Below are 25,337 nucleotides of genomic sequence, written 5' to 3'. Positions count from 1 at the left end.
GAGCCCTGTGATCCAGAACCCCTCTGAATTCTAGCACGCTGCTTACTAACAGTGCTCTCTTAGGATCAGGAAGGAATTCTGTCACTTGCTTGTAAGTTACAAAATTTTTCATGAAAATACCTGGGAGAATGTGCTCATTCTCCAGAAGAAGACTCTGCTCCATCGCCTGCCACGTTGGCTCCTTTTCTATAAGACTGTGGCTCAGCCAAGAGAGGTCCATCACCCAGAGCCAGAAACACTAACATTTCCAAGAGGACAGATTGCCTTAAGGAAAAGGCTTTAAGATAATCGGAGAGTTGGGGGTGGGCACAAGGCCTGAAAACAGTATCATTAGCCAACTTGGTCAATGGGCAGGTGCAGAAAGTGGCAGATAAATGCAGACAGAATCTATATTTATACTTCAATATCAGTGTTCACAACCCACAAAATAAATGAGTGAATTAAAAACCTTGGCAGCACCTAAGTACCTAGACATAAACTCTTAGTTCTAAGCTTAACTCCTATGAACTTCTCTGTGATTTGAGCATATTACTTAGCTGCTCTGGGTTTCTTTCCCCATTGGTTAAATGGACAGCACTGTCTGTCCTGGCTGCTTCACAGAGTTGTAAGGAACAAATAAGGCAAGAATGTGCTTTGAAAATGCAAGGCATCATACAGAATGAGAGGTTATTGTTAATGCCTCTGAGACTTACCTCACAGAAGGAGAGCTATTTTGAGACAGGAAGATGGGAGGAAGCATCAGAAAAGCGTTGCTGGTAACAGGGTAGGCACACCTCACCAACACAGGGAAGGAACCTCTTAGATCATTTACTCCAGTTCCTTCTGTTTATAGTCGTGGACAAAGACCTACGGAGTCCTCAAGATCTGCAGAGCAGTGATAGTGCCATGCATACACTATTATTTAAACCCATAAATAAGATGGAACCCTAAAAGGAATGGGATGTGCTACAGACCCCTTGCCCAAGGGGCTTGCTGAGCTGTGAACGTTGAACAGCGTTCTGGAAGCAAGCTGATGAAGCTTAGTAAGGAATTGGGGCAGAGGTAGGGGGATGGACTCCAGTGCTCCAGCTCCAGGATGGCTGAATGCCTCTGAGGAGCAATTTGAGGGTAGCCAGGGACTTGGATAGGACAAATGACAACTTCCTAGAACAGACTGTTCCAGAACCAGATCGGAAAGGAAATAGCCTGGCCTCGTCCTGGGTAGTTCACAGGAACCGGTGTAGGAAGTATTTGTAGTGGAACTAGTGCTCACAACATCAAGTCCCTTTTGCACAGAAGAGAGAAAATGGGGAAAGACACAGGCAATGCAGCATACATGACAAGTCAGTTTTTGTAATGGTGGGAATGAGGATGGCAAGAATGAATAAGCAGAGGGAGACAGTGCTGTGCAGCGCCAACGACTCTGGACTCAGACTTGGGTGTGAATATTGGTTCTGTCACTAACTTGCCATATGACCTTGAGTGTGCCATTTTTATCCCCTGAGTCTTGGTTTCCTCATCTCGAAAATGAATGCCTTTCTCCCTATCTCATAAGTTGTTATGAGGACTAAATGAAATGTTCTTGAAAGAAATTAGCACATAATTCCTAGAACATGATGCCCAATAAATGTTAGTTTATCCCTTTGTTTTGGAAAGGGACTTTTAGAAAACCTCCAGTGAAACATATAATTTGAAATTTCAAGCACTGGGAAAGCAAGCCCAACCTAGGTAGCATGTGGAAGGGCCCTTTTTACAGGTGGAGAACCAGCCTATAAAGGCACATAAGAAACTCTTATGAGAGGAAGGGGAGGTGAAGAGCAAAGTAGCAATGGCTATAAATATAAGCATAAACAGTCCTCTTACCAGCAGCTGTAACGTGAGGTTCCTCCAGCTCCGTGACAAAACGGGAAGATAATAAGTACAGTGTATCTAGGCTTGACTCATTCTCTTGACTGCCCAGAAACACAGGATAGGTTTTGTGTTCAATTATAGTAGCTTTCTTCAGCCTCTCCCCCTGCCCTCTGCTTTTTTTCTGGTATAATTAACTCTCCTTCATTCATTGATTGTCCTTTAATCCTTGTTTTGTTGGCTATATTTGCTTTTTAAATTATTGTCTCAAATCCTTTTTGGAAGTATGGGTATGAAGAGGTAAAATAATAACAGTTTCCTTAGAAACTAAAATTCCAAGGGTGGAAACCAACTAGAAAATCAGAGTGAAAGGCAGGATGGGGGAAGATAAGGAAACTATAGGGATGTATAAAATTGACCTAGTCTTTACCAGGAGTAACATTAGGGAAATTGTTACTTCTAGCCTCCTTTTGGAAAGACCAAGGATGTTATCATAAAATGACAATGCCTGAGAGTGAAAGGCCTCTTGGTTTATTTTATAGAGGGGAGGCCGTGGTTTGACTGGAGGCTGTCTCATGGTGATCCAATAGCAGACTGACCCAGGTCTCTTGACTCTCATTCTGGGATTCTGTCTGCCATGGTCCTCGTCTTTGTGAGAGTGAATTTCTGACCACAAACACCTGTACAGAACTAATTTGTGTGGGTTTTTTTCCCTTTTTTTCCAGGGCCAAGTGCTTTCGGGGCAAAAAAGTCCTTGGAGATTATGATATCAAAGTGGAACAGGTAACCAGCCTGGAGCCCAGGGTTGCATCTGCATCATTGTTGGCCCCTCTTGACATTCCAGAATGAACCATTTAGTTCTGCCAAGTGGAGATCAGTGTCCGTCACTAGCTTCTAGGCTCTCCATCTCCTCCCCCAACCCTTTCCAGGACTTTTCTCTCTATGAGACATGGTTCTGAAGGCTGCATCTTTCAACTTCGCTGACTTCTCTTCATGGCTCTGGTGTCCGTAGAGAGGCAAGCAGCGTGGCTCTTGGGGCCCTCTGGGTGCAGGGTTCTCAGGCTGAGGAACACTTTAGAGGAATGTCTTCCTAGGACATGGCCACACCTACGTATTGCTGGTGGCATGGTCTTGCTGGGTAGGCACACGTCTGCCATTCAGTTGTGTGGCCTCCAGTGGTGCCTCCTCTGCACGCCTGAGGCTACACTTCAAAGAGAACTTAGAAAAGCACACCTCCTGGTCTTAATGCAGAGAAGTCCTGAAAGGTCATTTTTTATCTTCCTGTACTGTTTGCTTCATGATAAATAAGATTAGGTCCATTCGAGTGCATAGGGGGATGTCCAGTTTAAACAATGCATGTATTTTATATGTAATGATAGAAGTTACTCATCATTCCTTACATGGTGTGCTATGATTGATACAGAGTACTTTTCCTATCCATTGTTGCATTCAGTTCTTAAAATAACTTATTAGATAGGCAAGGTTGATAAAAAAAATTATTCCCATTTTATAGATGGGAGAAACTGTCCACCCAGAGAGAACAAGTAACTTGCCTGAACATCTTATGCAGCTAGTTGGGCCGGAGCAGAACTAAAAACCCAATTGCCTAAACTAAAACTTAGTGTATTTATGTTGAAATTGATAAAGGGCATGTTTGCCCCAGTTTGCATTCCCGCTCTGTAGAAAGGCAGCACAAAGGACGCTGGGTGGGGAGTCAAAAGGCCTGAGTTATGCTCCTGTCTCTGCCAACAATAAGTTTTGTTTGTCCAGAAAAGTCACTTAGCTGCTCCTTTGGTAAATAAGGATAATTATCTCTGCCCCTCCTGCCTCATAGAGTAGCTGTGAGAGTTAAATGAGATCAGTTTGGGAAAATGCTTTGCAAACGGTAAATAAATGTTTGGTGGAAGGGATGCTGTTGCTGCTATGCGGAGGGCCCCGCAGAATCAGGACTGTGGGCTTACTCCCCTACTGTTATTTTTATTTATTCATTTTTTATCATAGTAAAAAACACATACCATGAAATCTACACTCTTAATCTCCTCCTGTTATTCTCCAGGCAGAATTTTCAGAGCTCAACCTGGTGGCCCATGCAGATGGGACCTATGCTGTGGATATGCAGGTGCTCCGGAATGGCACAAAGGTTGTCCGGTAAGGTCCTTTCTGTCCTCTGGGTCGCTGTCACTGTCACCACAGTCACCATCTCTGGCTTGCAGTGGGACAGCACTGCTATGTATAGCATACAGAAGTTGATGATGTGTGCTGTGCGGCAGTGGCAGAGGAAGGCAGAGGAAGCCAGCTCCTGCCTTTAGGGAGGCCATAGTCCACTGGTAGAGAATGCTTCATGGGCTCAGAGCTCTCTGAGCGGTACCTGGATTCCTGTGAGAGGTGTTCCAAGACTCCCGCCCTACCTCAGCCAGTGCAGCTCTGGGCTTTTATCTCTGAATATATTTCCCCTGGAAAACAGGGTTCCATTGCTTTTTTTAAAAAGTTTGGAAACCTCTGCTCTGGTTCAGCCTCCTTTTTTACATTGATTTGCTTAGATTCCCTCAGTAAGTTGGTAGCAGAGCCCTGTGTTCTATGTGAATTCTCTTAACTCCCAGCCCTGTGTTCTTTCTATGTTCTAAATTCCTGGGAACTCATAAGTCTGATAGGAAAGCCTGGGGTGGGAAGGGACATTGTGGGTGGAAGAAAATTTGCGATTACAAAGCACTTACGTGCCAGGAGGGTGCTGGGTGACTTACAGACATCATCAATTGTAACACAACAGTTCTGTGCGGGAAGTGATGGGAATTCCAGATGAGGGAGAAAGGATCCCACAGTGTTCTTCTTCCCTGGGGCTCAGCGTGGCTTCGGGTTTTCAGACATCAGGGTATTGCTCCAGGAAGAGTGTTCACTTCACCCTTTTCCCTACCTCAATCTACGCTACCCTGACACTGAGGCTGCCAGTGTCCAACAGGACCTGGGTCCGTGACAGGGAAGGCAGAACTCAGGTGTCTGGAGCCTCAAGTCAGGAAATGTGAGCTCATCCATCCTGGAGACTGAGGAGGACAGAAAAAGAAACGTCTGTCCACATGGGGGTGAGCTCAGGAAGCTCCTTCTAGAGAGAATGGTGGGCTCCTCCAACTGCAAATGCAATGAATCACAGGGACGCATGACACAAGAGGGTGGTGACAGGAAGGCCCATGTCAGGGTGCTGGGAGGGATCTGGCAAAAATAAGGCAGGCCCTTCCAGTTGCAGTGTGGGGAATCAGGAGCTGACCGCAAGCCTAGAGCTCAGTGTGTGTGACTTGGTCTCAGGCATACAGCCGGAGCCAGTTTCCCAGAACTAGGGCACAAGGAGGTCAGAGCACATGCCACCTGACTTGATGCTAGCTCCCCTGAGCGACTGAGGAGGGGTCCTTCCACCCCCACTTTAAAAGACCGATCTCTGAGCCCAGGTGGGGCTGGAGCTGTAGGTGGGGATTGGTCGGGTGCCTGGGAAGAGAACCGGGTAGGTCATTACACATGTGTGAAATGGCCAAGGCCTAGAGCCTTGAGGGCAGATGCTGCCAGAGAACTGACTCTCCAGGAAGGTGGGGTTCCTCTGGAATCAGGGCATGAAGATGGGGGCCCTGGTCCTGTGGAGCAGCTGGGGCTGGGAGCTCTGCTGGCTAGAGGTGAAATGCAAGGAGCCTTTCCATGCATGGGAACACTCTGTACTCTCAGTGCTTCCTGTAGCCAGTTGCTCAACCTCAGTTCTGCAAAAAATATTTGCACCCCTCCCTAGCATCCGCTTTGGAAGAATAACATGGGGACGTCTGGTATCTGTTCTCAGCCAGCCGGGACCCTTGCTCACCCGGGGACCTGATGAGGGCACTGCCTATTTTAAGGAGCAGCTTTAAAGAGTCAGAGCAGGACGCTGAGATCAGGGATCTACACGGCAGGGCAGTGAAGCCAGCCAAGTGTGTTGTCTTCAGAGTCTGCTGGGACCCCCTTGGGGTACCAACTCTGGAGCCACAGGAGCTTCAGCTCTTGTCATATCCCATAGGGACAGGGAAAATTCTTGTTGACCTAAGGTGTGAGGGTCTAAAGTGTTTCTTCCCTCCTGAGGGCTTTTGCACCTTAGAAAAAGACAGTGCTTAACCCAGAGGAATAAGAGAATTTCAGAAATCTGTTCAAATCTCCTTTGAGAAGTGCCAAACATAATACCTCATTTCCTAGTCCATAAAAGAATAGTAATGATAAAATGAAGGGCTTGGCTCGGGTAACCCCTAAGACTCCTTCCCTGTCTTGGTCTTTGGAGATGGGAGGAGACAAGAGGATGTATGACCTGAGGTTCTGGTTGATGGCAGACTTCTACGTTCTTCCCAGGTCCTTCCGACCAGACTTTGTGCTCATCCGGCAGCATGCGTTTGGCATGGCAGAGAATGAGGACTTCCGCCACCTGATCATTGGCATGCAGTATGCAGGCCTCCCCAGCATCAACTCCCTGGAATCCATTTACAACTTCTGTGACAAGCCGTGGGTGGTGAGTGAGTTACCCTTCCACCAGGTAAAAGGGTAGGACCCTGGTCCTCTTATCTCCCAGTCCCGAGGAGGACCACTGGTGATCCAGGTGCAGTAGGTGCCAGCTGAGAAGATGTGGGAGGAGCTTCAGCTGGGACACAGGGTAGGGTAGGCTCTCACAGTAGGACTTTGTCATCACGGGCTGGGCCGCCTTTGCTGCAGAGTGGACCTTTGGCCTCACAGCAAAGTCACACCAAAGATTCTGTGAAGACGCCCTTACAGGTCTGTAGGCTCTGCCCTTAGCCATAGGATACAACAATAAAAGTGCCAGTTTCTTGTCTGTGAAAGGTGTAACCGTTGGAAAGGCCTGAGGCCAGTGGGGACCAAGGGGATGGTCCATCTCAGAGGGATGTTCGTGTCAGAGTCCCACCAAGTGTTTCAACAACCTTAAAATGAGATTCATCCACACATATATCAGTCAGACACTTACATGTGCTGGAAGTGCCCTTAGAGATCATCAGCTCTCACCCCTTCACGTAGAGATGTGAAAATTAAAGAAGGAAGGTAAGGAGTATAAAACCACTTACTATGTGATGCCATGATCTGAGATTTTCCTACATTAACTTCATTTAATCCTCACAATAACCTTACAAGGAAGTTATTATCATTATTATCACTTATTACAGAGAAATGAGACCCAGAAAGGATTAAGTAACTTACCAAAGTTTCAGGGCAAGGATTTCTCTAGATGACAGTCCCTCTCGCATAAATTGGGTTATCACGTGAGGAAGAAGCTGGTCTGGTGTTCTCCTCCTTGGCTAGTCTGGAATTCTTGGAGGCAGTAGAAACATTTGAGCAGAGAGAAGAGTGACGCTAGGAGGGAAAGTGGCCTGTGATGGTCCTGGGCTTCTCTGGCCTCCCTTCTGACAGCTGGGGGATCCAGTTCCTATAACTTTGCTGCTCCAGGCTGGTCGTCTTGGAAGGAAACACCTGCCCGTAATTACATCCTCCTCTTCTTGTTTTTCAAAAATCATTTCAGGTCTCACATACTGGCTTGCCAAGGGTCATGGCACTGGTTGCTGATTGTGAAGTTCCCAGACCCCAAGCTCCCAGACTCAGGGAGCTGGAGGGGGTGTTTTTTAACTAAATGGATCCATCACCTCTACTTTTACACCTGAACTCAGTTTTCCTGTTCCACTGGAAGCCAGGGAGACCTGACAGTGTGAGAGAAAGACCAATGAGCAAGGAGTAGAAAGATCTGGGAGCTGCTGTAGTTGCCACTTGTTCAGCCTTTCCCTCTGTCTGGCCTGAGGTTCTGGAGTCCTAAAGTTGTGCAGAAACAGGCTACAGGAATTGTGTGATTTGAATGAGTTGCTAATCACAGAAGAGCACATATGAGGCCTTCACCAGGTTTCCCCTTAGTCACATGACCTTTCCTACTGCACTCATGTCCTAGCCCTTTCCGCCCTCACCCCTTCAATACCTGTTAGAATTTGGCTCCCTCATAGCCACACAGGGCGATTCTGCTATTATCAGCTTTTTTCTGGGCACCCTCACTAATCAGCCTTCTGACTAAACCTCTCTGTGCTCTGGTTTGTCTGTAAACTAGGAATAATCATAGTACCTTCCACCAGCTTGCCAGCCTGGTGTTACGGTCCCCTAGTATTGGGGATCTGAAAGAAACTAATTCCCTGCTTTATGTTCCAAAACTGTGCTGGAGGCCAGGGAGGGGCAGATCAGAAAGCCTGTGCCTGGGGCTTTGCCCCTCCTGGGATTTGGGATCTGGTGCGGGTTCACATTCTCACCCCTTCACAATCCAGCATATTGCCGTTGGCATCGCATGAGAACAGCGGGGCTCCCTGGCAAAACACCAAGCTCTCCCTTCGTTTTCACTAAGCAGCTGCCACACTGATGGCATTTTATATATCGTTCTCTGTCTGTTAATGGGAATGAACAAATCTGGTGACTGTGAGGGGAGGGTCCCTCTGAGGTGATGACTTTGGTGTGTATTTTCTAAATTTCTTTATTGTGGCTGCTCTTGGTGTGAGGAGAGGCCTCAGCTGGATTGGGAAAGGCTCTACGTTGTCTCTATCACAGTGTCTCTGAGCATATCCACTATCTCATAAATTGGTCAGGGCAGGCACACTGGGATTTTGAAAGCAGAAGTAGACCTACCAATGAAAGTAGCATTCCAGAGAGTGCAAGAATGCCACCATCACATATTGCTGCAAATTTATCTGAAAATCCTGTCACTCTGGGTGTTTTTTAGAGACAGATGCAGATGAGTTGAATTAAAGCATTTTATTTCCAGGAGGGATAAGGATAACATTAAATTCAGACTGATCGTGAAATCCCATTTCATCCAAGAAGTCTTTCCTGATACACTGGATAAGTGGTTATATTGAATGTTATCTTCCTATTCATTGCCAATACCACCCCCAGCTCCCAAATCCATTCTTTTGTCTAGGCATGGTGGAAATAACCCTTATCAGATATTCCTTTTGTTTAATTGGTGACTGTGTGCTTGTGACTGAATCTAAGTTTCCAAGGAGGCAGGGGTTAGATGCCAAGCCCAGTACTTTGAGCAGAAGGGACTGCAGGGGGTGGAGGAGGGTAGTATGAGCTCCCAGAGGCCCAGCTAGTGCCTGGGAACTGGCTGCCATTTTAGTCTTGGCTGTGCCGGGACTCTGAGAACCTGCCGTGGGCCTTCTTGGCATCGGTGTGGTGTCTGTTTAACAATCCCACATGCTGGGAAGATAGGGCCCCACATGCCTTGGTGCCGTGCCAGGGCGTGGGCTGCAGCAGGACAGAGGTTGTGAGGCAGGGCTGGTATCAGCTCTTCGGGGAGGCTGGAGAGCCTTGGGAGCTCAGGCAGGTGTCCAGACACAGAGCAGGAGTCCAGCCAGGCCGAGGTGGGCAGGCAGGACTTAAAGGTCAGATGAGGTGGTGGAGAGAATCAGAGAAGGCAGGAAAGGTCTGAGGGGTGGTCTTGACAGTCAGAGAAGGTTGAAGAACCAGAGAATGGCGAGGACAGCAGGGTACAGTGGAGAATGCACTGGGCAGGAGGAGACCTGGGCGCTGTCCCAGTGCAGCCCCGAGTCCAGGCACGATGTGGGAGCCTGCGCTTTCCTTTGCTTCTATAGCCCCAGTCTCCTCATTTGTAAAATGAGATGTCTGGCCTAGAGACTCTCTCAAGTCTCTTCCAATAATAAAACCTTTGGGCCTTGAGAGTCCATCAATCATACTTGCAGCCCTGGAGGAGGCCGTAGAGATCTAGAGTCACCAACTGCGTGTCACTAAGGGAAGTGACCCGGAAATTCCACTGTTTTTCAGCATTTCAAGAATAACAGATTCTATCTCTACTCACAAAAGGACCACAGCAGATGATCACTTAAACAACAGTTTGATCATGGAGTTTGGGAGGAAATGTAATAAAAAGATGTTCTTTTGTGGTAAAAAGTTTGAGGAACTGATCAAATTCAGTTCTCTCTTTTTATATATGAAGAAAAGGAGGCCCGGAGAGGAGATATCATTTGCCTAAGGACACCTAGCAAGTTCGAGCAGAACAAGAAGAATCAGAAGACTGCAGTTTTCTAACAACCCAGTTCTGGCTTTTATCGTCTCCCCCGAACTGACTCATGCGCTAACATCCCTGATCAAAAACAGAACCCGAGCTTTTGAAAAATGTTCTAGCTTTTCCTTTCTCTAATAAATAGAAGGTAGATTTGATCTGGCAACTTTTCCTACTAGCAGTTCCAGATATCAGTGGCTTAGAGCGTGAACCCAGTAGCACTAGAGAGAAGAAGCTGGATTACCCCTGCTGCCAGCACACTGGGGTGGATGTGGGGAGCTTGTGTGTGAGTGGGCGGAACCGGAAAGCTTCCTGTGGGAAGAGCGTGATCTCTTTAGAGCCTGAAAGGCTGCTGTGAGTAGGGAGAGTTACGGGTTAGGAATAAAGGAGCCTGGCTATGAGTCTGGCTCAACTACTGTGTGACCTTGGGCAAGTGACCTCTCTGGGCCTCAGTTTCTTCACTTATAAAGTGTGGGGGGCAGGGGGCACCAAGGGGTGCTACATGTTTGCCAAAGGCAAACCCTGACACTTAAGTCTGTGTACTTCATCTCTTCTCCATGGAGCTGTTCTGGCTTCTCATAGGTGAAGGTCCAGTGAGTTCAGTTCGTAGATGAGTAGTAAGTCCTAGAAGACTGGGTCTGTCTTTCCTGCATTCCATGACTCCATTCTCCCTACAGGAAAAAGCTACCATTCCTTTGCTTGGCATTTGAACTTCCATGACTGGGCCCCATGTTACCTATCCAGCTTCATCACTTGCCGTCTCTAGAGACGAAGGTGTTTAGAGTTAGAGACCCAAATTTCAATCCCAGCTTTACAAGCTCTTTGCAGCTCCGTGACTTTAGGCAAGCTTCCTACCCTCCCTGAGCTTCATATGTAAAATGAAGATGATAAAGAACCTAGTTCATCAATTTGATATGAGGATTAAATGAAATATCATTAAAATTGAGTAGGCACTGAATGAATGTTAGCTCACTCTCTCCCTTCCCCAACTAAAGCATACGTTCCTGGAGAATAGGAATGGGACACCTCTTTTATATCCTCAGAGCGCTTTGCACAAAGCCCTCAGTGAGCAAATACTCAATAAATAATTGTTTGACTGACAAACAAATATTTGTTGGATTGACACTTGGTCTGTCTGTTCCAGAGCTGTTTAGGGAAACTGAAACCTTTGCTTCTCTTTTGCAGTTTGCCCAGCTGGTGGCCGTCTACAAGACACTGGGAGGAGAAAAGTTCCCACTCATTGAGCAGACATACTACCCCAACCACAAAGAAATGGTAGGTGACTGAGTGCGGGCTTCAGTCTCTCTGCTGTTCGCACTCTGAGCTTAGCCACGTGGTGACTATGGGGCTCTGAAGAGGGCCTCAGCCTCCCAACCCCAGAGACTCTGTTGAGGTTGAACTGCAGACCTGCTTTGTGAAACCAGGGTGGCTGGGTTTTAGCTGACAGCCCCTTGTCTCCAAAACCTGGAGACAGCATAGGAAAGAGCAGAAACAAGGGCATTTTATCGAGCAACAAATCCATGAATCAACAATCAGAAGATCCAGCTGCTTCGGGTCCAAGCCCAGCCCCACAAGTCAGGGATGGTTGCATTCCCTCACTGCATGTCAGTTTCCCAGTGCGAAAGGCAAGTGGGCATAATTATTCCTGGCCAGGACATTTAATATGGTACTTGCATAATTTAAGTGAGATTCTTTAAGTAACAGTCTGTGAAGAGTGTGAAGTGCTCTTCAGATGTAAGGTGTTGTTCCTGTTGTTATTCATCAGGCCCTTCCATTCCCTTGGCTTCCTCAAAATTTCGATAAGACTAGGGTTGCACTGTGCCTTCTCTGAGGCCATCCTAGGATGGCAGAAGGAGCAGAAAAATGGGATGGATGGTTGGTACAGAGGCTATTACTAATGTTTTTCTCTCGTGGTGACCTGGGGCTTAACCCCCTTCTTCTTCTCTGGCCCCACGTACTCTGCCTCAGGCCTGCACGGTCAGTTGGTGGTCCTCCCCAACCCACCAGCGGAGACTCTCTCTGCCATAGCTTTCCAAGTCTGGTACTCGGGGACAGAGACCTCCAGAAGGAATCTCCATTTGCACCATTTCTGTGAATGAGGAGCCTGCTCCTGGCATTTTGTGCGTGGCCCAGCTTATAAGCGAGCCACGCACGGAAGATGAGTAACAACCCTGGGCCTCGAAAAGAACTGCCTCCTTCATTTTTGTCAGAGCTTCCCCAGGAGAGGCCCTGGAACCTTAAGCCCTTGTGTTTAATAAATCCTTGAGACTGTCATCAGGGCTTTCCCTTTTAGGACAAGTCAGGAAGCCCTGTAGAGGCTGAGGAACCCTAGGGGTCTGTGCTTGGCGATTTCAGGGAGTCCAAGAGGGGACTGAGCTGAAGACTGAAGGGGCTCTCAAAGCTGGCTTTTTCCTGCTGTAGCGTCTAGCAGGCTGACCACTGAAAAAAACTGCAACACGTGCAAAGTGTATTCCTCATCTACCATCCTTTTGCCCCAAGGGCCCTTGCGTTACTTTTCTCCCGTCCTCTATCCTGATATTTGCCTTCAAGAGAGGACCCCTAAGATCTCTCTGAGGTGTCAAAAGCTAAGTGGGAATTTCAACTCTATAAGAGAAAGGCTTTTTTTAGCTTAAAAAAAAGTTTTGAAGTAGGAATGAAAACATTAGTAATCTAGTAGAGAAGGACTTTCTAAAAGAGACAGAGGAGAAGCCTTTTGGACATCAGTTGAGGGCATTAAGTATAGTTAACCTAGAGAGACAACCCAAGTCTGTTCTTATCTTGCTAATTGGGCCAGGCCCTCTGCCAGGAATGGTATAGAGGGAGGTTAGGCCATTGTAGGCTTCACATTGGATGATTCTCTGTCCCCCAAGTCACTCCCCCAAAGCTGGGATTGAAGGATCAGAATGAGGTGAGACAGGAGGAGTAGAGGATACACAGCCAAAGGATGTTGTTCTTTTCATTTCTCCAAATCAGCCTGTTTATGATACTGTCAACCCACCTTCTGGTCTTGTACGTCACAAGGCCGCCTACCATCTCATATGTACAATAGTCACCATCTCTCCCCTGTCAGATCAGTTAAGACAAAAAGAAAGCACATTTATCTGGGGAGAAAAAGGAATAGTCCTAGCTTTGGAAAAGAAACTAAGCCAGAATCAATAACAAATACCAGCTCAGCTAAAAGGGTTTGGGAGGCAGGGATGAAGGGCTGAGGACAGGAGAGAAAAGTCATGCTACTTTCCCTAGCCCTTGACAGGTTCTGGACTGGGGTCTTGGACACAAGCTGTAATATGCCCCATCCCTGCCCTAATGCTGGCCAGACCATCCACTTGTTACTTCCCATTGTCTGGCAGTGATGAGGCAGGTGGTGACAGCCAGAGCTCTGAGGGAAGGAAAATGACTTGGTTTTCAGGATTCTTGAAGGTATGTGGTGGTCCCTCCTAGGGCTGGATGATATCAACAAACTCCTTCCTGAGGGGCAGGCGTCCCTGGTACCAGCTGCAGGTGCCATCAACATGCTTCATGCAGACATAGTGCCGGGCCTGGTACCCATAGAGCTTCCGTTCCAATAGCCAGTCTGTCCAGAGGCACTCATTGGGAGTCGAGATGGTACAGGGCACCATATAGCAGGTGGTGATCTAGAGCCATAGCCACACAACATCAAAGTGAGTAGGGTGTCCTTTTTCCATTATTGCCTTTCAGACTCCTACATGTTCTCCTACAGCCTAACTCAAACGCCCCCTCCGTTATGAAGCCTTTCCTAGTCTCCAGATTTCTCCCTTAGTTCTCCTTCCCCCTGTGCTCTGCATATATAGTATTGCCTCCCTAATGGCATCTCTGGAGTCAGAAAGACCTGAAGGTCCTTACTCTACCACTGACCTTAAGCAAGTCACTTCACTTCCCACAGCATTAATTTCTTCACCTTAAGATGGAAATCTTAAGTCTTCAAAAATTTGTTTTAAAGACTAAATTAAATATTTTAAATAAATTAACCATTACAGGTCCTGGCAAAAAAAGTAGACTCTCTTTAAACGGTAGTGTGTTATCCCAGTCTGCCTAATACGATGGCTGCCTTCCCAGCTAAAATGTAAGTACTCTGAGATCAGGGACTATGGGCCATCTCGCTTTCCCATCCCCAGCTTCATACGATGCCTGGTCCATCGCAGATCTCAAGTATAGTACAGCAGGTGAATAGACCACGCATGCATGAAGGAAGGAATACATGAAAGGTGAGGCTGCACGGCTCAAGACCCTTCCCCCACCCCCAAAAGACCTTGGAAATGGACATTCCTTACTTGGCAACCACAGTTCAGATGGTAGTGGTGATTCAGACTTTCTCTCTGCAAAAAGGACAGGTTCTCCCAGGGCTCGATGTAGTTGCACAGATGGATGAAGACTTTCCCATCATTGAGGATCTGACCTTCAAGGGGAGATGGAGGAGAGCCTAGCATGAGGAATCTGCTCATGGAGCTCCAGGAGTCCGGATTCTTGAAGGAGCCCCAAATCACAGCCTCTTCAATATCTTTTGGTGGCAGTGGTGACATGGGACTCAGTGAAGGAACCAGAAATACCTCTATTGTCTTTATATCGAAGCTGTTACCAGATGATGTTTGTATGAGGGAGAACTGTGGGGTGAAGGCCTTTACGTTAGCATGGTGTAGACAGAGGGATGTGGGCTTTAAGTCAGAATCTTGGTGGAACCCCCTTCTTTTCTATCATTTACTAGTGTGTGACCTTAAGAAAGTCACATAACTTCTCAGCTGAAAGATGAGAATAATGAGGTTATTGGCAGGATTAAATGAGAGAATGTCTGTGAAGTTCCCAGCACAGTTGTGGGCCCACAGAAGATGTTCAATAGATAGTAGGTCTTTCTTCCTTTTCAACCCTTTCCAACCCTTCCCAATATCTACACAGGCCAGTCTTCTGCCCCAGTGATACCTATCTTGGTGAGTCTTTCCCCTTCCCTTTCTTTACTTATCAAACTCTTTCCTGTCTCCAAAGACCCTTTTTAGTACTATCTCGTCCGCAAAGCCATCCCCGACCGTGCTAGCACACACCTCTCTTAGAACTTCAGTCGCTCAGTCATTTACTGACTGAGCAACTACTATGACCTGGTACCAGGAATCCAGAAATAAATATGACAGGATCTCTGCCCCCAAGGAGCTTAAACACTAGTAAGGAAGACAGATAAATAGGCAAAAATGACACTGTTGTGTGATTATATACAAGATGCAGTATAAGAACAAAGGAAAGAACAATTATCTCTGTCTGTGGAAGGGCTGGGGGCAAGAAGGGTGTCTAAGAGCAGATGATGCTTGCATTGGGCCTTGAAGGGATGGGTAGGAGTTCACCTGCCAGACAAGTGGGGAAGAACTTCTGGATGTTGGGACAGAGGGGCGTAGCCCAGCAGTATACCTACTGCAACCATAAGTAGTTTCATTCAGCTCTAGGAGAAGCGAGGGGCTGGGAACAGTCACTGACAAGTGGCGGGAGGCGAGGCTGGAGAGGTCGGCAGGGTCTGGTCACAGAGGGCATTCGGTATTGGGCAGAAGAGCTTGTGCCTTCTCCTGCAGGCGCCACTGATGACTTTTCAGTACGCTTGTGCTTCGTCACCTAACCCCACCTTCGTTTAGACTTGACCTCTGTGAGGGCAGCCAGCACGTTTGCTGCTTCCCCTGATGCACCACCGTACCTAGGAGAGGGCTAGGCAGGCAGAGGGCAGGTGCTCAGGAAGGAGGTGGCCTCGTTGGCTAGTCCTGGGACCTGGAGGGCTCAGGGGCATGCCCCGCCTCTGCCTCTCCCACCCAGAGGCGCCCCGATCAGCACATGCTCAGAGCTGGGGGCCCCTACCAGTGTGGCCTCCAATGCCTATGACTTCTCAGAAGTTTGAACTGTGAGCTCTTCGAGGACTGCGACTTGTTACTGAGTCTCCACTCTCCTGCCCCAGGCCAGGCAGTGAGTAGGTGGTCATTCATTGCTAAGGGGATGGACAGATAGTGGAATTCCTCCTCCTGTCCTCCCCACCTGCTATGTTTTTCTTTTCCTGGCCTTCTCTCTAAATATTTTTCATCCTTTAGGGCCGATTCAGATCCCTCTTAGACAATGAAGCTTCCCTAACTGTTTACAACCACACAAATGCCTTTCCCTGAACTGCAAAATAATTCAGTACTGCATTCATTCACTTATGGATTATATTCTTGTGAGGTTCTTTAACTGTTCTATCCCAACCAGTTCAGTATGAGGGATCTGCCTGGGTCCAAGGTCATGGAGAGAGAATCACGTTAGAGTCAAGGCTCCTGTTAGGGCCTGTGCTTTACTGCACCCCCAGAATAGGGCCTCGGATGTGAGTCAGCCACGAGCCAAGAGTGTGACCTGTCCTGGCTGTCTAAAGCTAATACATTTGTAGGCTACAGTGACAATTATGTGTGTATTGCAGGGGGAGTTTGCAAAATGCACAATCCTCCTTTGCTCTGTGTAACTAAGACCTCCCCTGCAGTGTGGTGTCCAGTTCGGGGTCCTGTGCTGGGGAGGGACAGGGACAGGCTATATCCCTTTGAAGGTGGCCAGGGCAGGAAGGGGTCTGGGAACCACAACCAGTAGACCTGGAGCTAGAGTGCATGTATCTGTCGTCCTCAGCCCTCTGAAGGGTCATCGTAGAATAGAGGGCAGAGCTGAACCCATAAGGGAGAGTTTCAGAATGGCAGAATTTGGCTCAAGATACCAAAAATCTTATACCAATTAAAGCTGTTTGGAAATGGAACCAGTTATCCTAGGCTGGGAGAGCAACCTGTGAACTAGCAAGCCAGTGGCAGTGAGGACTCTTGCACTGAAAGGGACGTTACCAAGGCTCCTCCCAACCTAGGCTGCCTCTTCGTAACACAGCTCTGTTTTATGCCCAAGAAAGTGCCACCTGGCTCAGCTCACTACCCAGGGTCAGCCCGGGCTCCTCCTTGACTGCCTTCCTTAGGGCAGAGACTCTCAGGGCCGCTTGCTGGTCTTTCACTTACCAGTCAGGAGATACTGCTTCTGGCTGTTAGCTTCTAGTTTCACCCCACAGAGGGAAGAATCAAAAGGTGTATAGATATACTGAATATTGTTGACTTTCTCAAACCCTTTGAACATCTGAAAGCATTTACAAAAGAGCAGTACTGGGTCAGTGAGTGTACTTTATATCTTCACAGGAAAAACTTTTTCTTAATCTAAAAAAATTAAGCGAAAGTCTAGTTCAGGATTTGTTGCACACAGATGGCCCAACTGGGTCTTTCCTCTCTAAAACAATCTAAACCTTGGTTGATTCCAGTGAGAAGGGAGGTGCCTCTAGCAGCCCAATGCACAAGCGCTGAGGGCCTGTCCCGCACTGTGCCTTGGCTCCGGTGGGCCTGTTGCCTACATGTCATCCCCTGCACTTGAGCACCTGTGCCCCAACACCGCTGAGCCAGGCCGCCTCACCTATCGGCCCCACCGCTCCCAGATCACAGACTCCACTCCTCCTAACAGCCCAAGGGGGTGATCGCCCTGGCCTGTCCCCATGTACCTTTATCTGTTTGATTTCATACCGGATCATTTTTTGAGTGTCAGCAGGGTCTGCGCTGGCAGGAACTACCTTCTCACTGGAGATTTTGGCCCGGATCGCTGCACAGGAAGAGAAAAGAGGGAACTTTCAGCAACACGTGGGAGTGGTCCATCTGGGATCTAGATGATGTGGCATCACCCTGGAGAATTGTGCAGGGGAATTCTGGGTTTAGGTCTTGGTGGATTATGGGGAGAATGCTGCATGTGAGGGAAACTCCTCTGCACTTGCTGGAAGTTCCAAAACCCTCGGGCCTGTTGGGTCCTGCACTTTAGCAGCTGGTTTGGGGAGTCTGGTTCTCCACAGCCAGGTGCAGTGGGGTGGAGGTGCGGCAGGTAGAGGAGGAAGCAGGAGCCACCTGAGGGCAGTTGGTGTGCGGTCATCCACTGCTGTAGTCCAAGGCCTCAGAGAGAGACTGACCGAGTTGATGTTGGTAAATGTTTATGAATTAATAAATGTCCTGACCCTGCACAGAGGTAGTTCATCTCTTGCCACTTGGGTATTAATCAAAACCTGTTTATGAGTTCCTCCTCTGTGCCTGGCCTAACGCTAGATACTAGACCCACAAACATGATTAAGACAGGGTCCGCACCCTGCAGAACTCTTGGTGTGGTGGAGAACACCCTTAGAAAGACCAACAGCACAGCATGGTAGGAGCACAGAAGTGCTGTGGTGGCACCAAGGAGTCAGGAAGCCTTCAGAGAAGAGGAGACACCTGAGTAAGATCTTGAAGGATGAATAGGAGTTTGCCAGGAATTTAAGGGTTTCAAGGAACGGCATTCCAGGCAGAGGGACAGAAAGGGCAAAAGCTGTGTGTTGAAGTGAGGGCGTGGTGACAACCTCAGTTATAGGCTTGGACACCCAAGGATGTTTATAATGAAAGCGCAAACCCCTGGCCCCTGGCTTTCCCTTCCCCCATCCAGTAGATCAGAATAATCACCGGAGAGTTCCGGAGACTTGTTGTTCAGTGACAACACCCCCCCGCCCCCCCCCCCCCGTAACTGCAGTAGGCAGGGGAGACGGGGTCGCTGCGGAGGCCTTTTATGCAGTCTGTTCCCTCGCAAGTCTCCGGGTCGCGGCGCTTGCAAGGTGGCTGTGGCGCCGGCGCTGCCCGACCCACGGGGCCCCAGCAGGAGGCAACTGGTGCGGGATTGGAGCTCCTCCCCTTTTCTCCAGACTCCAGGTCTGCCGCTGGGCCCCGCCTCGACCCCACACAGCCACCCCCTGCCGTGGACCTCGAGGGCTACCCCGGACTCACCTAGCGCCGAGTGGCAGACGTGCTGCTGGGGGTGCGCGGGGGCGCAGCTGCACGCCTCGCCCAGCCCCGGCGGCCGAAGCAGCGCCAGCAACCGCAGCAGCAGTGCCCAGCTCGGCGCGGTCCGGGGGCTCCGCGGCATGTCACGGCAGCGCCCTGACTCAGCCTCTGGGGACTGTCAGACCAAGCAGCTCCTCCAGGGCTTCTCCAGAACTCGTCGCGCCCCTCGCCCCTGGTTTTATGAGGTGGACCTAGGGCCAGTCCCGCCCCGATGGGCTCCGCCCTCCTTTGGCTGTAGGCCACCCGCGGCTGCGGGACCAGCGGCCCTCCTGGCCGGCGGGCTCAGTGGCAGGCGGGCTCAGTGGCAGGCTCAGCAAGATGAAGAGGGAAGCCAGGAGAGTCTCCTAGCCTCTATTTCCTTGCCTGAGTCTTCTGGAAGTAGAGGGAGGGGTGGGAAAGGGGATGGTGTAAGGATCGAAAGACAGGGCAACAAAGACAAATGCACCGGGACACAGAGAGCAAGCGACTGTGATTCAGGCAGAAAGGACAAGAGTGTAGAGAGGCACAAACAGAAAGAGACAGGCGGAGTCAGAGAGAGGCAGACGGAATTACAACAGGCAAAAGAGACAGTGACAGAGAAGGACGGATCTCTTGCTGAGCTGCACGCTGGGAATGAGACAAGCTACTCAGGGCTTCTTTCAGCTGCAGGAAGTGTTTTCAATGCCCTATTTATGAGGCTCCAAAGCAACAGCAAACAGTAATGGAATAGGACAGAGAAAGTTGGGGTGTGTGTGTGTCTTGGCTCTGTCGGCTGGGGGGCGGGGAGAGATGTCCGAGAAAGCAGCCAGTGCTTTAGAAACCCTTTCCCGTGCCCAGAGCTCAGACTCTGCAGATGTCTGAGGACAGTGCTCTTGCTGGGGGCTCAAAGCACGGGGTAGCCCATCACTTAGGGCAAACCTGGGTTCTCAAAGCTCTCTCCAGACCCTAGGCCACCCTTGTTCCTATCTCAGGCCCCTACTCAGCTGAGAGACTACATCTTGTTATAGAGGGTGGGGCAGCTTAGAAAACAAAGAAGCAAGGCACTTGAGGCCACGGACTGGAGTCCTGTCCACTGTTTGACAGAGGGCATAGTTCTCCGACCCTCCAAACAGAAAGAAACCCACGGGATTGTTGTCGTAGCATGTTTCCACACAGCGTTCCACCAGAAGGTCGCAGGCTGGGTACTGATTCTGTCACTAGGTAGCTTGGCAACCTTTGCCTCTCTGGGCCTCACTTCCTTCTCCTTAAAGTAGGATTGAACTACGTGATTTTGCCCCAGTCTCAACTGGCCTCAGCCAGGAATACTGAAATCCTCAGGTCAGGTACTCCCAGTATCTGGTCACACTCAGGATTCCCGTGGGGATCTGACTTTTCATCAGAGTCAACATTATTTCCTTTGAAAGACATGTTTTCATCTTGATGTGGTGGTGATGTTTGAAAAGAAGGAAACTGAAAGAGAGCTGAGGCCTGACTAAGAAGGATGAGATTTGGTGTCCAGGTTGGTTCTTCACGCAACACCGGATCAAGATAGAGTCTGATGTGTTATTGCTCGGGATCTCGAAAGCATCCAGTCCAGTCTCTTCGCTTGGCAGATGTGAAGTCTGAGGCCCAGGGAGGTAAAGGGACTTGCAGAGAGACTGGGATGCAAGTCTCCTGACGTCTAGTCCAGCGCTCTTTCCCCTCCACCATGTTATTTCTTCCATCGCCATTTTGTAACAGCTTGAAATCCTGCCTTTGAAGGGTAGTTCTTCTTCTTTTAACTTTTCATAGTTCTTCTGTTAAAATATGGCTACCTCAAGGTAATGTTTACTCTCTTAAGGATCTCTTTTGAGTGATAAACGTGTTGAATTCTTATGTCAGCTCTCTTCCAAACCCCAAACTGGGCAGAAATGGGCCTTCACATACTAAGTAAGCTGTGTTTGGTGCTGAGTTTGGGGTGTTGGTGAGCAAGGAAGAGAGTGTGAAAGAGGGGAGAAAAGCCAGGTTCAGTGCAGGAAAGCTGGACACATGAAGGATGAAGCGATAAGTTTTAAAGATGTAGAGAGTACCAAGTCGGAGAGCAGGGTCCTTATGGTTCTGCTACTAATATTCTGTGACCTTAAGCAAGTCACTGTCACCCTATGGGCCTCAGTTTTTTAATTTGCGAGGCAAGTAGGTTGCATTAGTTCTTTAAAGAGCCCTTCCAAGGGTGTTCCCAAGAAAAATATTTGTAAGATTCCACACGTACACTCTGACCAATTCATTCCTTTCTCCTCTGCTTTCAGCTGACTCTGCCCACGTTCCCTGTGGTGGTGAAGATCGGCCATGCTCACTCGGGCATGGGCAAGGTAAGGCTGGGGCTGCTGTGCTCTGGGGTTGAGGCCAAGAAGGGCACTTTTCAGAGAGCCTGGTTGTGGACTGTTCTTCTGCCTCTGTTGCTGATGACTTCTTTTCAAGGAGAAGACCGTTTGGCCCCTCTGAAGCCATGAGTGTTACCCAAACGGTCCTCTTGCAGCAGGCAGAGTGCAGGCCACCTGACTGGTCCCTGTGTTCTTTGCAGCAAATGTGGCTCCTGAGCCCTGGGAAGGGAAGCTCAAGAGTAGGGACTTCCAGGGCTTCCCTGGTGGCGCAGTGGTTGAGAGTCCGCCTGCCGATGCAGGGGACACGGGTTCGTGCCCCGGTCCGGGAGGATCCCACATGCCGCGGAGCGGCTGGGCCCGTGAGCCATGGCCGCTGAGCCTGAGCGTCCGGAGCCTGTGCTCCACAGCAGGAGAGGCTACAACAGTGAGAGGCCCACATACCGGAAAAAAAAAAAAAAAAAAAAAAAGAGGAGGGACTTCCTAGGGAGATGTGGCTCTCAGGTCTGCATCTGGATAGAAACATCTTGATGGGTTTGGGGGCTCAGGGCTCTTGTGACTCTCGTGTGTGTGTATGTGTGTGTGTGTGTGTGTGTGTGTGTGTGTGCTTTCTCCATTAGGTCAGAGTGGAAAACCACTACGATTTCCAGGACATTGCCAGCGTGGTGGCCCTCACCCAGACCTACGCCACAGCAGAGCCTTTCATTGACGCCAAGTATGACATCCGGGTCCAGAAGATAGGCAACAACTACAAGGCTTACATGTGAGTGGGGGTGGGGTCCCCACAGATGCTCTTCGCTGTCTCCTCAGCTCTGGGGAGACTCTCGGCCTCCAGGTGGTAGCCACCTCGCAGTTTAGCCTCCTCTGGCCCACAAGGCAGAGAACAGAGAGCGGGCGCCATTCCAGTCAAGGGAGTCTTAGCCTGGCTTCCTTTCAAGGCAGAGGAGGGGTTCCTGAACTGAGATGAGAAATAAAATGAGTATTTATTTTCATTTTAGCCTCTGAGTGGAATCTGGCATTCTCCTGAGTTATGAGCAGACTGGAGTATCAGCAGCAGCGCATGTGGTTTGTCACTAATGGGCAGCACAGAGGTTTCTGTACACATACACTTGTCACAGATATCTCTGAACACCCGTTACTTTTATCACTATTTAAGAATCATGGTAGTTAGACTTGCCACTGCATTCACACCTGTAAATACATTTGTTATTTATGAAGAAACATATTTTTTACTAATCTGAGATTTGTTTACTGTTTTTGATAACTCTTTTGGTAAATTCTTTTAAATAATTGAGTTCCTTTGTTGTCCTGTGTAGTTTATTTTACATTCACACGTTTTACATATTTTATACATTGAAAGGAATCCATAGGCTTCACTAGGCGGCCAGAGCACAGAAAAAGTTAAGAAACTCCTGACGTAACGATATAGCCCTGCAAACACTACAGAACGTTAAAAGCCTAGTGGTTATGAGAATAGATGACTTCTCCATGTAACTGTGTCCATTTGCCAGAATGGAAAGGTAAACGTTTCCTCCAGTACAATTTAGAAAAAGAAAAGATTTCAAGACTACCTGATCTTCCATAAAATACATAAGAATGCAAATGGCTTACGAGTCCAGTTTTGGAAATATTAACTTCACACTGTAAAAAATGTTAAGGTAGTGTTTTTCTTTACAAAGAGAGAACATTACAATATATGAATTTGATCTTTGCCACTCAGGACTTGAGCAGATGTCAGGGTTGAGCAGCTTCCCTCTCTCACCATCTATTTTCATTTTTCTTCCCTCATCTTTCATTTTAGTGTGTACACTCCCCACCTCTGGAGTTAGTTAGGAGTCCCTTCCCTGCACTCCCTTCTTGTAACCCTTTGCACACCTCTAGTTGAGCGCTTTTCACACGTTGGGTATTTGTACCACGCTCCTCTGAGCTCTCTAGGCGGAACCGGAGTCATCTCTGTGGCCCTGCTTCCTTGTACAGTAGCAGGCGTGTAGTAGGCCCTCAGTAAGTATGCAGGGAAAAGCCCTTATGAAGAACTGAAGCACACAATCTTTTTTACCTTTATTCATCCGATTCCTACTTTATCTAAGTTTATAATTTTTTTTTTTAGTAAATCCTTATTGGAGTATAATTGCTTCACAGTACTGTGTTAGTTTCTGTTGCACAACAAAGCAAATCAGTCATATGCGTACACTTCCCCATATCCTCCTCTTCTTGCGTCTCCCTCCCACCTCCCTATCCCACCCCTCTAGGTGGTCACAAAGCACCGAGCTGATCTCCCTGTGCTATGTGGTTGCTTCCCACTAGCTAGCTGTTTTACATTTGATAGTGTATATATGTCCATGCCACTCTCTCACTTCATCCCAGCTTACCCTTCCCCCTCCCCATATCCTCAAGTCCATTCTCTATGTCTGCATCTTTATTCCTGTCCTGCCCCTAGGTTCTTCAGAACTTTTTTTTTTTTTTTTAGTTTATATGTGTTAGCATACAGTATTTGCTTTTCTCTCTCTGACTTACTTCACTCTGTATGACAGACTGTAGGTCCATCCACCTCACTACAAAAACTCAGTTTCATTTCTTTTTATGATTGAGTAATATTCTGTTATGTATATGTGCCACATCTTCTTTATCCATTCATCTGTCCATGGACATTTAGGTTGCTTCCATGTCCTGGCTATTGTAAATAGAGCTGCCATAAACATTGTGGTACATGACTCTTTCTGAATTATGGTTTTCTCAGGGTATATGCCCAGTAGTGGATTGCTGGGTCGTATGGTAGTTCTGTTTTTATTTTTTTAAAGAACCTCCATACTGTTCTCCATAGTGGCTGTATCAATTTACATTCCCACCAACAGAGCAAGACGGTTCCCTTTTCTCCACACCCTCTCCAGCATTTATTGTTTGTAGATTTTTTGATGATGACCATTTACTTACTTTTTTATTTGCAAGGGACCGTCAGTTATTTGGGGGAATGTTTAGGCCCTCTCAGTTCCTCTTCTCCAAACTTTTGGCCATTCTCTTGCTCTCAGAAGAAGGAACTGACTTGGCAATAGTCAGGATAAGGTTTGAGATTCTTCCCTCCTGCCCCAGCCCTCACCCTAGAGACCTAGAGGCAGCCACGGTCGGTGAAAAGAATGCGCAGCTCCTGCTCCGCTGTCAGTAGGCAGTAATGTGGGTCCCTCTGTGGAGGTCGGATGACCTGTGAGTCTCCCTAAATGGCTTCTCAGTTTCCCTTCTGCTCCCACGTGCCCCAGGTAGCCTGCATGGATCTGTGCCCTGCATCCTGTTGTTAGAGAAAGGTGTAAAGTATAAGGGACATTATTATTACTCAAAGTTTCTGAGACCCTATTATGTACCGTGGCCTTGTGCTGGGGACATGGAAGTGAGGGACTCTCTGCCCCTGTCCTTGAGGAGTCCATCCTCGCCACAAGAACACACCTGTGAACCACCACTGTTAGAAAGACAGCATTATTTTTACTATGATCTGTCTTTGTGTTTCTATTCATATTTTGCAAGCCACTCAGCTGTCAGTTGTTTTCCTTTTCTGAACTAGGTAGTGGGGTGTAGGGAAAAGCGCAGCACAATGAAGGAACGAAGAGTCCTGAGTTTTTATCTTGTATCTACTTTGAGTAGATATACAATGCTGGACAAGTCATCTAACCTTTCTGCGTCTTCATCTCCTTGTCTGTAAAGTGGGGGCAGGAATCGCAGCCTATTCACAACAGGGCGGTTGCAGTGAGGCTCTGGCGAGGGATTTGGGAAGGAAGAGCCTTGGAAGGTAGTCAGTACTGTACAAATGTGAGGAGCTGTTACTGCCACATCGGTCGGCTCACTGGGCTGGCTCAGGGCTCTGAAGTACCAGCCGTGTGTCTCGGTTTCTCAGTGTCTGAAATCAGATCTCTGCGAGAATACTCCTGAGAACTGCTAAGCAGAGAAGCACATCATCCTGTCTTCAGTCATAGTGAGTGATAAGGACAGCAGGTGAAGGGCTCTGTCAGTAGTTGAGCTGGGCTTTTCTGTCCCCTAGGCCATCCCCTTCCTCTTGACTGTGTCTGAGTGAAGACTAATAATTTAAAAGCCATATTTTTGGTATTTTACAGTTTATTTAAAACTGTATCAGTTGGTCCTCATGACAACCCTGTGTTTACAAAGGGATAAGGGAGGCACAGAGAGTTGAAGCGATTCACCCAAGGTCATCGAGCCAGTCAAGAGCAAATCCAGAACCAGAAGCCAGGTCACCTGCCTCCTATTTAGTCCAAG

At 48.3% G+C, this 25,337-nt stretch overlaps 2 protein-coding genes across 2 annotated transcripts in view; one reads left to right on the top strand and one right to left on the bottom strand.

The window, feature by feature from the left end:
* The window catches only part of SYN2 (synapsin II), a gene marked incomplete at both ends in the record, with an annotated part of 151,398 nt that overhangs the window by 104,033 nt on the left and 22,028 nt on the right, over positions 1 to 25,337 (top strand). Inside the window, 6 exons of the mRNA XM_082848859.1 lie at positions 2,553 to 2,610; positions 3,884 to 3,975; positions 6,178 to 6,334; positions 11,069 to 11,158; positions 21,009 to 21,071; positions 21,701 to 21,843. Of these exons, the coding sequence (XP_082704985.1) occupies positions 2,553 to 2,610; positions 3,884 to 3,975; positions 6,178 to 6,334; positions 11,069 to 11,158; positions 21,009 to 21,071; positions 21,701 to 21,843 (603 nt within the window). The remainder of the gene's footprint in view (positions 1 to 2,552; positions 2,611 to 3,883; positions 3,976 to 6,177; positions 6,335 to 11,068; positions 11,159 to 21,008; positions 21,072 to 21,700; positions 21,844 to 25,337) is intronic.
* TIMP4 (TIMP metallopeptidase inhibitor 4) lies at positions 12,753 to 18,847 on the bottom strand (the record flags this gene model as incomplete). Its single annotated transcript, XM_082847666.1, has 5 exons — positions 12,753 to 13,518; positions 14,176 to 14,300; positions 16,888 to 17,002; positions 17,415 to 17,512; positions 18,709 to 18,847. 5 exons carry the CDS (start codon positions 18,845 to 18,847, stop codon positions 13,321 to 13,323), a joined length of 675 nt encoding a protein of 224 aa, XP_082703792.1. The 3' UTR covers positions 12,753 to 13,320.

This window comes from Leucopleurus acutus, assembly GCF_964270905.1.
Source record: "Leucopleurus acutus genome assembly, chromosome: 10".
Taxonomy (NCBI): Eukaryota; Metazoa; Chordata; class Mammalia; order Artiodactyla; family Delphinidae; genus Leucopleurus; species Leucopleurus acutus.
The sequence above is the reverse complement of the archived record's forward strand: the minus strand, read 5'-3'. Positions and strand labels throughout refer to the sequence as shown.